This window comes from Helobdella robusta, assembly GCF_000326865.2.
Source record: "Helobdella robusta unplaced genomic scaffold HELROscaffold_73, whole genome shotgun sequence".
Taxonomy (NCBI): domain Eukaryota; kingdom Metazoa; phylum Annelida; class Clitellata; order Rhynchobdellida; family Glossiphoniidae; genus Helobdella; species Helobdella robusta.
This window is the reverse complement of record NW_008705415.1, coordinates 492,309-508,016: the sequence shown is the minus strand read 5'-3', so window position 1 is coordinate 508,016 and position 15,708 is coordinate 492,309. Positions and strand designations below refer to the sequence as shown.

General features: G+C 36.3%; 3 protein-coding genes across 3 annotated transcripts; 1 reads left to right on the top strand and 2 right to left on the bottom strand.

Moving 5' to 3' along the window:
- Nucleotides 1–865: 865 nt before the first annotated feature.
- On the top strand, nucleotides 866–5,743 carry HELRODRAFT_157967 (hypothetical protein; the record flags this gene model as incomplete). Its single annotated transcript, XM_009031410.1, has 16 exons — nucleotides 866–943; nucleotides 1,416–1,483; nucleotides 1,620–1,729; nucleotides 1,810–1,919; nucleotides 1,982–2,050; nucleotides 2,177–2,329; nucleotides 2,586–2,716; nucleotides 2,824–2,944; nucleotides 3,151–3,217; nucleotides 3,416–3,528; nucleotides 3,645–3,732; nucleotides 3,887–3,935; nucleotides 4,589–4,703; nucleotides 4,925–5,020; nucleotides 5,267–5,407; nucleotides 5,603–5,743. 16 exons carry the CDS (start codon nucleotides 866–868, stop codon nucleotides 5,741–5,743), a joined length of 1,650 nt encoding a protein of 549 aa, XP_009029658.1.
- Nucleotides 5,744–6,233: 490 nt separating this feature from the next.
- On the bottom strand, nucleotides 6,234–10,168 carry HELRODRAFT_186153 (hypothetical protein). The gene is made up of 13 exons (XM_009031409.1): nucleotides 10,091–10,168; nucleotides 9,649–9,802; nucleotides 9,123–9,229; nucleotides 8,906–9,031; nucleotides 8,673–8,725; nucleotides 8,428–8,599; nucleotides 8,166–8,330; nucleotides 7,916–8,049; nucleotides 7,694–7,846; nucleotides 7,438–7,589; nucleotides 7,218–7,280; nucleotides 6,831–6,956; nucleotides 6,234–6,716 (listed from the first exon to the last, which is right to left on the bottom strand). Exons 1-13 carry the CDS (start codon nucleotides 10,091–10,093, stop codon nucleotides 6,499–6,501), a joined length of 1,626 nt encoding a protein of 541 aa, XP_009029657.1. The 5' UTR covers nucleotides 10,094–10,168; the 3' UTR covers nucleotides 6,234–6,498.
- A 141-nt stretch (nucleotides 10,169–10,309) lies between these two features.
- On the bottom strand, nucleotides 10,310–14,951 carry HELRODRAFT_181625 (hypothetical protein; the record flags this gene model as incomplete). The annotated part of the gene is made up of 3 exons (XM_009031408.1): nucleotides 10,310–12,330; nucleotides 12,644–13,965; nucleotides 14,038–14,951. The coding sequence occupies 3 exons, from the start codon at nucleotides 14,949–14,951 to the stop codon at nucleotides 10,310–10,312; spliced, it is 4,257 nt and encodes a 1,418-aa protein (XP_009029656.1).
- Between the last annotated feature and the right edge of the window lie 757 nt (nucleotides 14,952–15,708).

Genomic DNA, 15,708 nt, shown 5'->3' with positions numbered 1-15,708 from the left:
CGAGTCGAGCCAAGCTGAGCCAATATGCATAGAGTTATAAGCGCTTTTATATTAAAATTTTGCTCGCTTTATATAGACTATATAGTATATAAATTCATTATAAACGCAACAGTAATCAGTACTACATATGTGCGCACGCAGTTCAAATTTTTCTGCAAGAATTCCAAATAGTTTGAGACCACACCTTGCTTAACATCCAATTCCAAGCCAGCCGAGCCAAGCCGAGCCAAGCTGAGACAATATGCATAGATTTATAAGCGCTTTTATATTAAAATTTTGCTCGCTTTGTATATATATAGTGTATAAATTCTTTATAAACGCAACAGTAATCAGTGCTACATATGTGCGCACGCAGTTCAAATTTATAATTTATTATAAATTTTATTTGATGTTAGTCAGGTCACAATCATCATCATCATCGATATCGCAATGAAATAAAATTGAGAATTTTTTAAATTTTTGAAAAAAGTATCTTTATTCCTTTTACAATAGTAATTTGTTCAATAAGATACAGTTTGATATATATAACTAGAATAAATATATAAATAAATTCGACATTACCGAAAATAATTAAAAGTTGAAAGAATTGAGATTCTTTGCATATCCCTGCTTCAATCCATAAAAAAGTGTTGTATAGTTGTTAATAGGCCTCCCTTGTGCAAAACTAACTTATCTTAGATTTACAATGTTCTTTGCAAGCGATAATATAAACGTTTCATCCCGATTCAAATTTTTTCCAATCAAACGTTTGAAAAATTTCTGCCAATAAATTCTATTTTTTAATTTATTCCGTTAAACAATTTTTTAAAATAAAATATAAAGAAATAATTGAAAAATTAAAAAAACTGATAAAATGAATGGCGACATGGATGTCGATGATTACGACGACGAAGAACCTTACGAAGAAGATGGCCGTTGGGCTGAACATGAAGGACACGAAGATGTTCGTTTGTTTCTTTGTTGGTTGCTGTCTTTTTTTTCTGCTTTATGTTCTGCTTTTTTTTTTGCATTTTGTATTAGAAGATAATAATACACCCAGGTTGCTCTAGCTAGCTACCTGCTAGTTAGAATTTAGATTTAATGGTTTTTAATTTAATATTTAAATTAAATTTTAATTAAATTAAAAGTTTTGTCAGTATAGCTCTCTGATCTAGCTAGTGATAGTCGTTAATGATGTGATAGTCTTCACAAGTCTGAGGATGTTTATTTTTATAATTTTTTAATTTCTTTGGTTGCTTCTGCAGTTTTATAACTTAGAACCATCAATTTACTTAATCAATTTTATATATTAATTGCTTAATTAATAACTAATCACTAATTTGATTATCACTGATATTTAGTTTTAAATTTCAACTTTTCAATAGTCTCCAGAACCTGAAGATCAATCCAAACCGACGAGTGAGTCAATCATTCAGGAATGCTTACAACTCTTTACAGCGCCAGATTACATAATGGAGTCAGATATTTGCGCTCAGATAGGCAGGTAAGTCTTTGGGGGGTTATTAATTATTAATATGTTGTGAAATAAAAATAATTATTTGTCACATTAATAAATTATTTAAACAAATTAATAAAATATTTCAAGTGAAACAGACGGTTCAACTAGTTATTGATTGCAGATATTTCCGAGCAAATGGTCCGATTGAACAGTTGGTGCAGTTGCTGTCTACAAATTATGTCGGCATTGCTCAGATGGTCAATCTACTAGCTGAGTGGCTCATTCAAGCTGGTTCCATATTTTTATTCAAGTCTTTATTTGTTTATTTATAATTTGTTTATTTTACATTTTGAATTACAATTTATTTATAGGGATAGATATAAAAGATGTGCAAGATATGGTTGAGCAGCATTTATTGAACATGATCTTCAAATATTTTGATCCTAAGAAAGCCGATTCTATATTTACTGATAGTGGAGAGGTGGGTGTTGTCACGTTGTCTGTCAATCACTTGATCAATCAACCAACCAACCAACCATTCAGACCCCACCCTGGTTGGTACAGATGATTGACTTTCAAACATGGAGGAACCTCTTCTACAAACTTGCTGAAGTCTATCCAGACTGTCTCATGCTGAACTTCACTATTAAGGCGAGTGCGAGGATGTGGTGATGTTTTTGTCGATGTTCAATGCTACAAAATCACAAACACCGCTAAAAACCAACCAACCACAAACAGTTAATATCGGATGCTGGCCACCAAGGAGAAATAACTTCTGTATCAACAGCCTGCCACCAGTTAGAAGTCTTCTCAAGGGTTCTGAGAACTTTCATCAGCACATTCCTTGAGGGGGGGGAGGATGTCTTAGAGAAGATACTTCCAGAGTTCAATGTTGGTTGGTTTGTTGCTTTTGTTGTGATATTATTGAGATGTTGGTGCTTTTTGAATTCTTCTTGTTTGTTTGGTTTTGATAAACTTGCTTGTTCCTGCTGTCTCGTGCTAATGACTTTTCAAAAATTTGTCATCGTAAAGTTAGAAAAGTTGATGAATTACATTTATTAAAAGTGGCTTGGAATGTTTGAGCGTTTCTTAAAATACCTTCTCATATTTTAAGCAATTTCATCCCATCTTGACCACACCCTCACAGAGAATGGTATGTCACGGGGAGCACACATACCTCTACAGCCAACTGGTTATGAACATTTTGAGTCAGGAGCAGAAGGGGGGAGCTAACATTCGAAGATTGTGTCAGGAAGTTAACAAGTCTGCAAAGTCTAGGTTCGTTTGCTGGTTTGATTGATTGATTAGTTGGTTGATTGAATGCACAATTGATTGAATGAGTAAATAAACGAAAAAATGAATGAATGTATACACAAACAAAACAGAGGCCTGGATGTGACACCAATTATTCTTCTATTGAGTGGAGCTTCACAACACCCAGAAACGTGTCAGGCACTGTCTTCCATGCTGTCGAGGAATGAACTGAACCCTGCCGACATCACTGTGGTCCGTTAGGCGCTTCATTGATTGATTGGCTGAATTGTCAAGTGGCTGACAAAATTGACTATTTTTGATTGGTTGGTTGGTGCAACTGATTTGTAGATTGAAGTTTTTGATTGGTTAGCTGGTGCATCTGATTGCTGAATTGATGTTTTTGATTGCTCATCAATATTAACATTTGGTTGATATATGAACATTTTTGTTAATGTCAGCTGTACAAGTGGTATTCATCGAATAATCCGCCCCCTGCCGAGTTAATCAGGAGTCCCCAGTTTTTAGGTTATCTTTAAATTTAAAATGTTGATTTGAAATAAATAAATTCATTGTAGTGTTGTTACCAGCAGTAATAATAATAACATTTGCAGACGTTATTCATATTCGTGAAGACTTCATTATTATAACAATCATTACCATTACAATTGTCGTCATCATCACAATCATTGTTGCCATCGTCGTTGTCATCATTATAATTGACAGATCTTTTTTTAGATGCCTTATTTAAACCGGGGAGCCAGATTAACCCTGAGCACAAATCAAAGTACATCTACATCCTGAGCTATGCATCGTGTGTCGTGGAAGTCTGGAAGAAGGTTGCTTCCGCTGATAATGGATACCAATTAATATTAATTAATCAGTTAATTAATCAATTAATATTGTTTTACGTTAATAAATAATTACAACGATGAATAATAAATAATATTGGTAGGGCGTGAGAAGGAGCGTTAACAGGGAGGAGTTAGAATCTACAATATCATCTCTTGAGGAGGGTCATATGCTTTGCTCAGAGATTAAAAGTAAATTTTAAGATAACTTAATGTGCGGATGTGGGCTTATCAACTAAACGGCAAACAAATAATAGTAAATGAACAACGTGTAAATCGGTTCACTTAATAAGTAGATAATTAAATAAATGTTGTTTTTGTCATTCATAAACATTTTCCGTACCAGCTTACACAGAACTTTTGGCTGATGTCAACAGTTTCTTCCATTGCATCAAGTAATAAAACTTCTATGTTCTATGATACAATTTATACATCCACACTTTTCATTATTTCAATTGGATACTATTAGATGTGTTCGTATTTTTATTCTTGTGATTGTGCGTCGCGCTCTTTCAAAAATTCTCAAAAGCACAACGACGCGGCGTGATCAACGTTTTCAAAGAGTCTGACAACACCAAGTTGCTAGCTGAACCACAAGATCCAATCTTCCGAGCACCGATTGTGATTGAATTAAACTCTAACCTTGATGATTGTTGCACATTTCTAGGGGCAAAAGCTGCGTTTTTTTCTAGTTGAGTGTAAGGCCATTAGAAGACATCCATTGACCAACTTTGGACAGCCAGCAGTCAAACTTATCTATCAAACTTTGAACGACATAGCTAAGTTACTAGCAATAATTTGAATGTCTTCTGCAAAGATAACATTCAAAAATCAAACCTCTTACAAAACTCCCAACGACATCAGCAACGTCAGCAAAAAAAGAAGTGACTCCTAAACTGACTCCTGGGAACACCGAGCCACGTTGTTTCAGTATACCGCTCGTACTAACTTTCATAAGGGGTTTATCTCGAATAATATGTATTTATTATTCACATTATTAATTTCAATTCTCAATGTACTTCAGTAAGAAATGAAATACTGATGCCAGGTCTCCGGTTGTATCGATGGGCATCATCAAATGGATCTATGCAACACTCACGAAGCCCGGTTACTTTCTAACGAATACTGAACACACCCCTCTGCACCTCATATTACTCGATGAGGTGGGTACATCACTTTTTTTAATTTAATATATCATTTGCAGATTATAATTGATATTTTACAAAATATGCCATCAAATGTAACACCTATTTTTGGTGAAATGCACACACTCATTTTTATTGGAAAATAACTTTGAAATGACACGCATAACAATAGCAATACTGATAATATTAACAAAAAAGTAGACGGTTATGAAGAATGTTTGTTTTTTCTTGCATAACAGATAGCAACGAATCATCCACTGCTGCACAAAAACATCTTTCAACTTCTGGTGCAGCTGTTTGAATTCCAATTTGCCGACATTGACGACATATTTAGAGTTTGTTTATTTGATTTTCATCTATTGAGTAAGTAGAAAAATCGTTATTTAGATAAATCAGTTGACAAATTTAAAGATACTTAATCTGAGGGTCCGATAACATGTAACCTTTTGTAACACGTTACACTTACTAAACTTTTTTATTTGTTAAAAATTAGCATTCTTTATCCTGAACTGTTTAAATAAAATGTTTTTAGCAGTCAGTCATTTCATCAAAACACTTAACTAACGACATTTTTATTTCAGTTGAACTTGAAGAAGACCATATTGGATAGATTAGTACATTTGATAAGTTGTGGTTATGTTCTGCCTGTTATTTCTTTCATTCATGATTGCTGGAAAGGAGCCAACACTGATGTTTCACTGATTAGACATTTTGTTACCGAGGTTGGCTCATTGCTGAGTTTATTCATCAAATCTTTTTATAAAGTGTGTTTTGGAACATGTAAATGGTAGTCATGAGGGCTGGCGAAATGTTTAAAAATAACATTACATATTAAGTTAATTTATTTAATCGATAATCTCCACCTTCACATTTCCATCTTCATCACATCATCATCTTCACTTTCCACACCATATCAGCTATTGGACATGATAGCGCCCCCATACTCACCTGAATTCGTGCAAGCGTTTTACCCAATGATCGAAAGCAAAGACATCACTGGCTCCTTAAGACAGTCCAATGAAAATGACCCTATCTCAGAGTTTATAAGTAATTGTTGATTATGTTTTGTTACCTAGATTCTTCTACTTTTTCGTAACTGTCAATTTTTACATTGCTAATTACGAGAATTCGTTGCCCAAGCATTAACCAATCTTTAAAATAAAATTTCGATTTCAGAGCACTACAAAGCCAATTTTGCAGCGTGAAGAGTAAGTACCTGGATTACTAATATGACAATCGGTTCAGAGGGACCTCCTCGCCCGCGATCATAATTTTTTATCGCATGCTGTGAACAGTAGCATTCTTACTTTCTAACCTGTAAATGAACACTTTATCATCATATTATTTATGAGAATCATCACTTAATAATTATCAACTTACGTTCAACGTTCGTCTTTCTCTGAACTGATACTTCAAGCGAACGTTTTGAACACATCTCTTCAATGTGATAGTTCAAACAAAAAAAAAACGAATGTAACAGTAGAGCACCGGATAAAAACGTTCAACTGACGCGATAAACGGAAAATCACTTCGCACTCTACACGTTATGAAACAACACAGCAGAATTTTATTGCTGCATCAGATAAGTGACCTAGTCGTAAAAGCAAACGTCTATAAAAAAATTGAGATAGCATGACGGACAAAACAGACAAATTGCTAGCATTGTAATTATATATCGTAATTTTGATAATTTATCTTTAAATATTTTTAACAGATAAAAACAAACGGTAGCAAATCCTTAAAATTTCGACCCACTGACAAACAGAATAAATACGTAATGCATGTCATTAAATAAATACACATCAATATTTATTTAAAATGGTCTTCCTCCGCCCATCCCTTGACCCCCTGATGCGTCCTCTACAGTTGATTTAGGATTCTTGATAGTTTCATCGACTGATAGGATTAGGCAGGCAGCCTCGGAGGCAGCAGTCAGTGCATTGATCTTGACAACTGCTGGCTCCCATACACAAGCTTCAAAATTGTCTGTTATACCTTCGCTGTTAATGTCCACGCCGTACCACTTGCCACCTAAGAATTATTTAAAGTGGAAGGTAATCGTTAATAAGTATGCATGGAAGAGGGTGATGAAATTTTATTTGCAAAGAAAGTTGATGACAAAAAGGTAGGCAGGTAGTTTAGTACCCTGTGCATGCTTCTGTCTCAGCTTGTTGAGTACGTTGGTGGCGTCGAACCCTGCATTGTCACACAGCTGTCTTGGTATTACTTCAAGAGCCTTCGCCATGCAATTGATCAAAAGTTGTTCCTTGCCTAGAAAAGAATAGGCAGTTTAAATTAAATTATGTCAATCTATCAGATTTGTAAATTTTGAATGTTTGATCGCCATTTTATGAATGTTAATGTCACGAACAAAAAATTGCAAACCCATATTTCATTAATTAAAAAACATAAACAAATCTTATAATAAACAATGGCCATCAAACAAACATTCATATCTGTAGAAATAGTAATCAATGAAGAAGTGATTTCTTGATAACAATGCTCAAAAACAAAAACCAGATAATTATTGACCTGGTACACTTCTGGAGTAATCACGAAGATATTTACTGAGTTCCATCTCAATGGCACCACCACCTGTTTGTAGATGTACATAGATACACTCATGCATACATGTGTATGTGTACGTATATATGTGTGCAAGTTTGTGTATTGTATGTATCAGTGAAATATGAATGAATTCACACAAATGCCCATCCAGGTATATGTTAAGTTGTAGTTAGAATCAGACAACCTGCCACAACGGCATCATTTTTGATGGTTCTCCTGACAATCATGATGGCATCGTGCAGACTTCTTTCAGTCTCCTCAATGAATTGTTCTGCTCCTCCTCTCAAAATCAGGGTGCATGTTCTGGCTTTTGGACAACCAGTAAACAGATTGTAACTAAGTGTGAGTAAAAAATTCATGTGAGCATAATTAAATCTATTTTAAAATTAGCAAGTAAGTTGATTGATTGATTGACTGATAAATTTTATTAAATGATCAACCGATCTCCTCCAACTTGTCTTTCTTCAAAGAGCTCACACATCCCTAGAACTTCTTCAGTGAGTGATGAGACAGTAGATTGAATGGAGCCACCACAGGCTTGCATGGTTCTTTTCAAATCCTCCTCCGTTACACGACCAGCACAAAACATGTCTCTGCCAATAATGATGATGATGTCATGTGGTCATTAGGAATTGTCATCATTATCATATCATCCTTCTCACCGGTCAGCAAAATACTGAGTAGCTACATCACCAATGGGCAACTTTGACAGAACAACTTTTGCTCCTGACATGTACAACTTCTCAAGTTTGTCATACAAGATGCTCCATTCTGCATCAACGACTGCCTGGTACTCCTGTTGTTTATTAGTTCATTCCTTCAGCTGTTCATTCCTTTATTCATTCATAGCATCTCTTGTTCATTCAACTCATCATTTGTTCATTTATTTGCTCATCCAACCAAACAACCAACCTCGACAGACTCAACTCTGACTTCAGCGTTATCCTTCTCAGCCTTCAGTTCCAACTCGATGTTGAGGAGAGCAATTTTTGGCTTGACATACTTCTTGGGCTGCATCTCAAAACCTGCATAACTGAATGTCTTCTTGAAGGCGACACCTTCTATCAGCTGAGAGTCCTGTGGGTATTAATGCATTAAAAATGAAAAAAAGAACAAAAAGTATAGAAAGAGAAGAAAGTGCTTGAAAAAAGACATTGATAATAAAGTGACTGACCTCAAGTGCACCGCCAGTCACCTTCTTGATGCCAATCATATCAAGGGAAAGTAGTTCATCCAATGACATAACAGCATCAACGACCATGTTGGCAAAGAAATCTTTTTGGTGAGCAACGAGTTTCGAGCTGAGTGCTGTTGAGGCACACCTCTTCAACAGTTGTCTGTGGTTTCTAACATTGTTGATGTGATGTTGTGTGAGATGTTATCTTTGATAATTTATTATTATTATATCAAAACATTTACTTGCTATCTGAGTCTTTGATGTGAACTGCAATGTCTTTAATTTTCTGACAAGCCTGGAATGTAAATAGCATTATTGCCATTAATCGTATTTGATTCCTTCTCCTAAATACTAAGATATGTTAAATTGTTACAATAGCAATATAAAATCTTCAGCATGAGAAAAAATGATTAAAAGTAAAATAATAATGAACAATAGTGCCAAGAACAAAGAATAATATGAAAAAACAACTGACAAGTAACGAGGCCCTCCTGAATGCCCTGATGATGATCTGTGGGTGGACCCCCTCCTCCACAAATGACTTGCTCAATTTCAGAAACTCTCCAGCTAACAGAACTACACTGGTGGTTCCATCACCTACCTATGTAGGTTAGATTTTTTGGCGTAGTTATTAATGTTGCCAATGCCAATTTAGCTAAATAAACAAACTTATAAAAAATCAAAATAGGAACCTCAGCATCCTGAGACTTTGCAATTTCTACAAGTGTCTGAGCTGCTGGGTGAATTACATCCAACAACTTCATTATTGTGGCCCCATCGTTTGAAATAGTGGCTTTGCCTTTTAAATATTAAAAAGAAATGTTGTGAAAAAATGTTACTGTAGTATAAATCTAACAACAACAACAATAACACACGTTTAGACGACATTTTCCCCGAGATCGGGTTGCCGTTAGGCTACCTATGATGAAACCGAAATACCCCTCGACGCCATTCTATCATAAGTAATTTATTTGGCTAATTTTTACGCAGGACGCTCTTCCTTACGCAACCACAGTTATAACCACAGCTAGGCAGTGGGCCTAGCCTTTGATGATCCAACATCACTCACAAGGCAGTGAGGGTCAGTTTAATGTCATAACCAGGACAAGTATAAATCTAACAGATATCTAAATATATCTATATATATACACACTTTTATTTATTTATAGATTTATTTTATACTGATTTAAAAATTGCAGAGTCATCAATCAAAACTACCATGGTTATCTACAATGAGCTTGTCCATTCCTCTGGGTCCAAGAGTTGTCCTAACAGCATCAACAATCGCCTGACATGCATTTATGTTGCTGATCAGTTGAGGTTTCCCCTGGGAAGTGTCAGTTCCCTCTTTCAACAAAATTATTGGGGCTTGCTGTCAAACATTCAAGAATAAACATTGTTTTTTTATTCAATTTTTAAAAATTATAAAACATGGTTTAAAACACATTTAACCGGGTAGTTAAATCAAATTTAATCAATCATAAATGAAAAATAAAAAAAATGCGAGCACGAATAACATTTTATTATCGCTCAGGCGTGAACGTGACTCGAACAAAGGGCTGCGTGGTTTAATAAAAAACACGATCTTTAGATTAATTTGAACAAATCTTATTGACACAAAAACATAAATAATGAAGCGAATTATAAAAAGTGTTTTAACCATTTTTTTACTGGAGATGTTTTATCTAGAAAAAAGACAAATCAAACGACTAAAACTGAAATCCTAGATCCCAAAAAATATTGCAGCGCTTCATAACCATAATCAAACAAAAGACAAATCAGCCATTTCACGGAAAAATGAACAAGCTTAACGAAAAAACACGAACAAGCAAAAAACAAATAAGTTAACTAAACATCGTTCTATACACAAATGTTCACATCAAAATTTTCTTGAAATTGAATTCTCATGAAAATTTCCAGGTCTACTCGTTTTGCAGCTATTTTCAGAACTTTTCCATCGCTTCTCGAACCAGTTTGACGTCACTCCGAAGTTTTTCTGCAGAATTTCAAACGAGATTTCTGGATCTCTTTCGTTTGTTAATTCCTGCTCATAATGATAATCATTTAATCCATGATTCCATTTTACATCAATCAAGACACCTTCTGGGCAACTATTTTGCTTACTAACGCATAAATTCTTATCTGGTGGAGCAAGTTTTGGGATTGAAACAACATATTCAACAGCATTTGAATTATTTTCACCGATTTTCTTTAAAATTTCCAAGTTAGGCAGTTTTGAAAATAATTTCAAATCCTTTTTATAATTATTAATATTTGAGTTTTTCACAGTAAGTTTCGAATAGTTGAACTTGTGGGCAGTAGTATTTGAGTTGCTGTTAGCGTTCATTGTTCTTTGTGCGTCCGTGTAATGAGAAGGAGATAGAGCACCAACATGTTGCTGGGTTTTAGTGATGTTCCTAGAATGTTCTTTTGATGAAGACGTGTGACCAAATTTCAAAGAATCATTTCTTGAGTCAGAAAATACTGCTGCTGTTGTTGTTGGTTGTGGTGGTGCTGTTGCAGCTGCAGCAATTGATATTGTTGTTGTTATAAAATTTGTTGCTGAAAACGTGTATGATTTTGGTTGGCAGTTGACATTGTTTATTTCTGATATTTCCTCACTCATCAGCTCTTTATATTCATCGGTCTCATCAGGACAACTATTGTTGGAAGAGTTATTAAAAACGCTTCCACGTTCGTCAATGTAATATGTGGCATCTCCAACATTTTCATATTCATCATCTTCTTCCTTCTCCAGATCATCATCATCTTCGTCTTCTTGATAATCATCGTCTTCATCATTAACGAACAAATCAATCAGTTCTGGCTCCTCATCACTGTCCAGAGAAGGATTCGTTAAGTTTGTTGCTGCTGAATTTGATAAAATGTGACCAGATTTGTCAGCTTTATGAACTAAGCGACTTTCTGATGAGTTTGAAGTATTTTTTGAATGTTTCATCAACCTTGTGGATACGTTTGATGATATTTTGTGGTTAAACGACACGTCCTTAACTATTTGTGTGGCCTGCTGTGGATGTTGTTGATAATTTTGCAGATGTTTATGTTGATATTGTTGTGAGAAACCTCGGTGCTGTGAGGCCAGCAAATGATGTTGTGCAACTAAACATTTGTGCAAATCATTATCAGACTTAACTTTAACTTGTCCCCTACCAGTATAAGTTTTTGTTGCCCCATCAACAGCCGAGCTTCTACCAGCAGAGGAAGTGAGGAAAATTGCAGGAGTCGATATTTTTGCAGGCAGTAACGATGATGACGATTCGTGAGCAGAGGAGTTTTTAATATGTTGAATGTGTTGCAAAGAAAATTTTTGAAACTGTTGATGTTGTTGTTGTTGCTGCTGCTGCTGATGTTGTTGTTGTTGCTGATGTTGTTGTTGACGATGCTGTTGTTGTAACGGCTGTTGTTGCTGATGATGTTGCAAAAGCTGGCAGTCAAAAACCTGACTTTGATTCCTACGTTCAAAATCAGCAGGTGCCAGCGTAGTTCTCCTCAAATATGAATGCATGATTGAAGATGGCGAACAAATTTTTGTGGGCGGTGCGGTGAATTCGCTAGATGACGACGATGACCGCGTCGAAATGTTACTGACACCATCGAAGACATCCTCAATTTCGGATTTCCTTATCTGACCTTCCAGTGTGAGTCCCGAAGACATGATGGTCTGGTAGTCTTTGTTGTTTTTCAGAGCTGAATTCATAAACTGGGGATCAATTTTCATCAATTCTTTCAACAATTTTGCCATGTTTTTGTATTTATCTCTATCGTTTTTATTTGTTTCCTTCTCGTTTAACTCGTTGACGTTCGTTCTAGTGCTTCCATCCCTCTCCCCGTTAGGTCCAGCTTGGAACATTGAGTTTACATTCTTCGAGCTTGTAGATCCTGAAAGTATTTTTTATACAAATATCAGAGTGGCGAGTTTGTGGTGGTAGACGCTTTAAATCGGAGATTACATCGTTAAAAAAACAACGCAGCGATTTGTTTGCTTGTTAGCACCAAACAGTACAAACGATCAACGATCGAGTGAACGATTTGAACGTGTATTCATATCATATGCATGTGCCCCCTTAACCCTGCTGCAAGGTGATTTAAAATGAAGTACATTGAAAATATATCTACAATGTAACAGAGCAGAAACAGCTCTACAGATGTTATCAGAGTGGGAGTAGTGTAGTAAAGAAAAAGAAATTAAAACCTTTTAATTCCTTTCCTTCTTCTAAAACTGCCTGGTTGCCATTCTTGTTCTTTTTATTCTTCGCGCTTCCAGAAGATAGCATCATACTTTTCACCTTGCTCAACTCAACTTTAACTTTATTATCGACGAAATTGTCAACACTGGCTTTACTAGCCACCCTAAGTTTGCTCAGAAGTGTTTTGCTGTCGAACCTGCACTGCTGGTTGTTGCAAGTTGGCGAGAATATGATCTTCTTGTCGTATTCGTTCCATTCGTCCGCTCCTCTCTCTTGCGACCAGACCTCGATGGTTTTGATTTCGTTTTGCAAAGTTTTCACTGGACTCGGCGTTATAAAACGCGACTGGCTTACCGAATCTCGTTCATTCAAATTATTTTCTTCGTCTTCCCGAGAAAAATCGGTTTCGTTGACATGGACATCAAACTTATTGGCATCATTCTTTGTTGCATCATCACTGTTGCCATCATTTCTGTTAACATGGCTGTCTTTCATTGTGCTAATTATTAATTTTCCATCATCATCAGCTTCATCATCATCAACTTCAACTCGAGCGTAGCTACAGTTGCTATCGTGTGTTGTTAAAGGAATGTTGCAGCCAGCATCGTCAACTTTCTCGTCTTTATCTTCTTTATTGTTTACGTTCCTTTTACCTCCATCAACATCTGCCAACTCCTCTGCAACATGTTTCTTCTTAAAATCCTCAACACCGCCGTCTGCACTGCTTTCAATTTCATTAATAATTTGACCATGTTCTGTGTTGGTAGCTCTGAAAAACAATTCATTATAGTTCTCGTTGATAAGTCGTTTGTCTTCACTTTCCAGATTATTCTCGTCTCCAAGAAGAATGTTCCCGACTCTCGATGTTTCGAACGTTTGATCGCCAACACGTTTGTTTTTGATCTGCGGCACTTGCAACCTTATATCGCCTCTCTCATTCAGATCTCGAGGGTTCACCAATGCTGAGTGTTTTAAAAATTGTTGCAACTGCTGCTTTGAGGTGTAGCAGGCCATCTTGTTGCCCCCGTTAATGTTGTACTTCTTCGATGAGGTGCTACTTTTCAGTTGAATGTCGCCTTTCGAGAAAGCATCAGGCGCGTTGTAGAAGAAATTGAGAACATCATCGCTGTCGTCGTCGTCAACTACGTAGTGTTCGTGGTAGTGACGTTCGCTGTGGGTGACCTCATAACGTCGGGACTCGTGACGGGACAGAGGGGGGTCGGTTTCATTCGCCGCCTCCATCAGACTGCAACTTGGTTCTTCTCTCTCGTTAGCACAGTCAAAATACTGCTGGGAATTATTCAGTTTTTCAACTGAATGTACCGGCCTACGTAAGTAAAAACATTCAATTTATTTATAATATGATATATTCAAATAACAAATGGAAAGTTAAATGAACCTGGCATACGTGCAGTAGTCACTATCTGAAACAGGAACCACATCGACACATTCATAATCATCGTTTGATCCAAATTTCTTTTTAAGAATTTTCATTTTATTTTCTTTCTCCTTCCATTGGAAAACAGTTTCATTTGGATTCAATACGATCCTAACATGGCGAGGAATGTTGGGACGGCTTGCAGGCATTCTATCTTCCTGTGTTTCTGAGTCGTCAGTCAGCTGGCTGCACTCGTCAGCGTTGAGTGTTGTGTCTGACTGGCACTGCTGATCACATTCCAGAGAGGACATGTTCAAGTAATCGTCGTCCTCTACCATTTTTCCTTGAATTTCTTCGATTTCTTCTCTTTTGATCGCGTCCATGCCTCTTAGTGTTGCTGATGGTTTGACGTGACTGACGGAACTTTTTAAAACTCTGCTACCATCACTCATTTCAGTTGGTTTCGTTTTTTGGAAGTTGATGGGTTTCGATTTTGCGGACGCATCGTTGTTTGCACGTAATGGCCCTGAAACTGGAGTTTGCGGTGTTGGGGAATAGGAAGACGTCTGTCGGTGCGGTTGTGATGATGGCCTGTTTGAGAATGTCAAGAAAGATGAAGTAACTGTGTCGAGAGATTGTTCAGTTTTTTCCAGGTCAGGCGACGCTGGCTTGGTATTAGCGGGTCGAGACTTTGGAGATGTCGGTGAGGATGTTACAGCTTCCGATCTTGACGCTTCCGGGAGAGATGTCTTTCGTTGATGTTCACTTGATTGCTGATCGAGTTCTAGCAGATGGATGTTCTGTGCTGAGGCATCTGTCAAAGTCGCATCAGTTGAAAGAGATGAAGATGACGGGCAGTAGAGCATCAGCTCGTTCGGTGATGGACACTTGTAGTTAAATATCTCTTCCGGAATCACAACGTAATCCATCTCCATCCTGACAAGATGCATTCACCAAAGTTAATTTCTTATCTTTAATTCAACTTTTGAATAAAATTTCAAAATGTTGTTCAAATTAAAATTGATTTTTAATGCGCATTTACTCCATATTTTAAAAAATATAAAAAGCGAACGACAAAAGGCACGAGCGACAACATCTGCGAGACGAACGACAGAAACACCAGTGGTAAAATGAATTAATTCAATTCAGAAGAACAACTAACACAGGCACTCGAAAGCAGCACATTTTGAAGATGTAGACGGAGAAGAGAAGAGTCAGCAGTAGGAACAGGAAGATGGAGAACGCGAATGATATTATTCTCGACCTCACATCGAACTCTTTCGAAGCGTTCACACCTTGAAAAGAAAATAATTAGAAGACGTTTTCGTTTATTGTATATAAATATTTTATTAGACAAAATTTATGTAAAATTAACTGACCATTGAAATGAGTAGTAGCTATTGGGACATTTTGAATTTGTACGAAGTTGATGGGTGGTAGTTGAATGGTCGTCTCGCAATATTTACCTATGTAACCCACGGTGCAGTTGCATTCTATCTCAGTTTCGTTCAACTTTTTTCAGTAAAAAATAAGATTTTAATTTAAAATTAAAATTTTATCAGTTAATAGCGAATAATAAAAGTGTTCCGTCTCTAACTCCATGATTGAATATCTTTCCACATCAACTCCGAGTAAAAATCTTCAACTCCCACACTACTCCAGGTCCCGGCTATCAGAAAACAATTTCAACTT

Excerpts from the sequence above, each read along its gene's own strand:
- HELRODRAFT_186153 (XM_009031409.1), bottom strand. Across the intron at positions 8,600-8,672 it reads ATCAAAGACTCAGATAGCAA|AAACCACAGACAACTGTTGA; the intron begins GTAAATGTTTTG and ends CAACAATGTTAG. Across the intron at positions 8,331-8,427 it reads TGACTGGCGGTGCACTTGAG|GACTCTCAGCTGATAGAAGG; the intron begins GTCAGTCACTTT and ends TAATACCCACAG.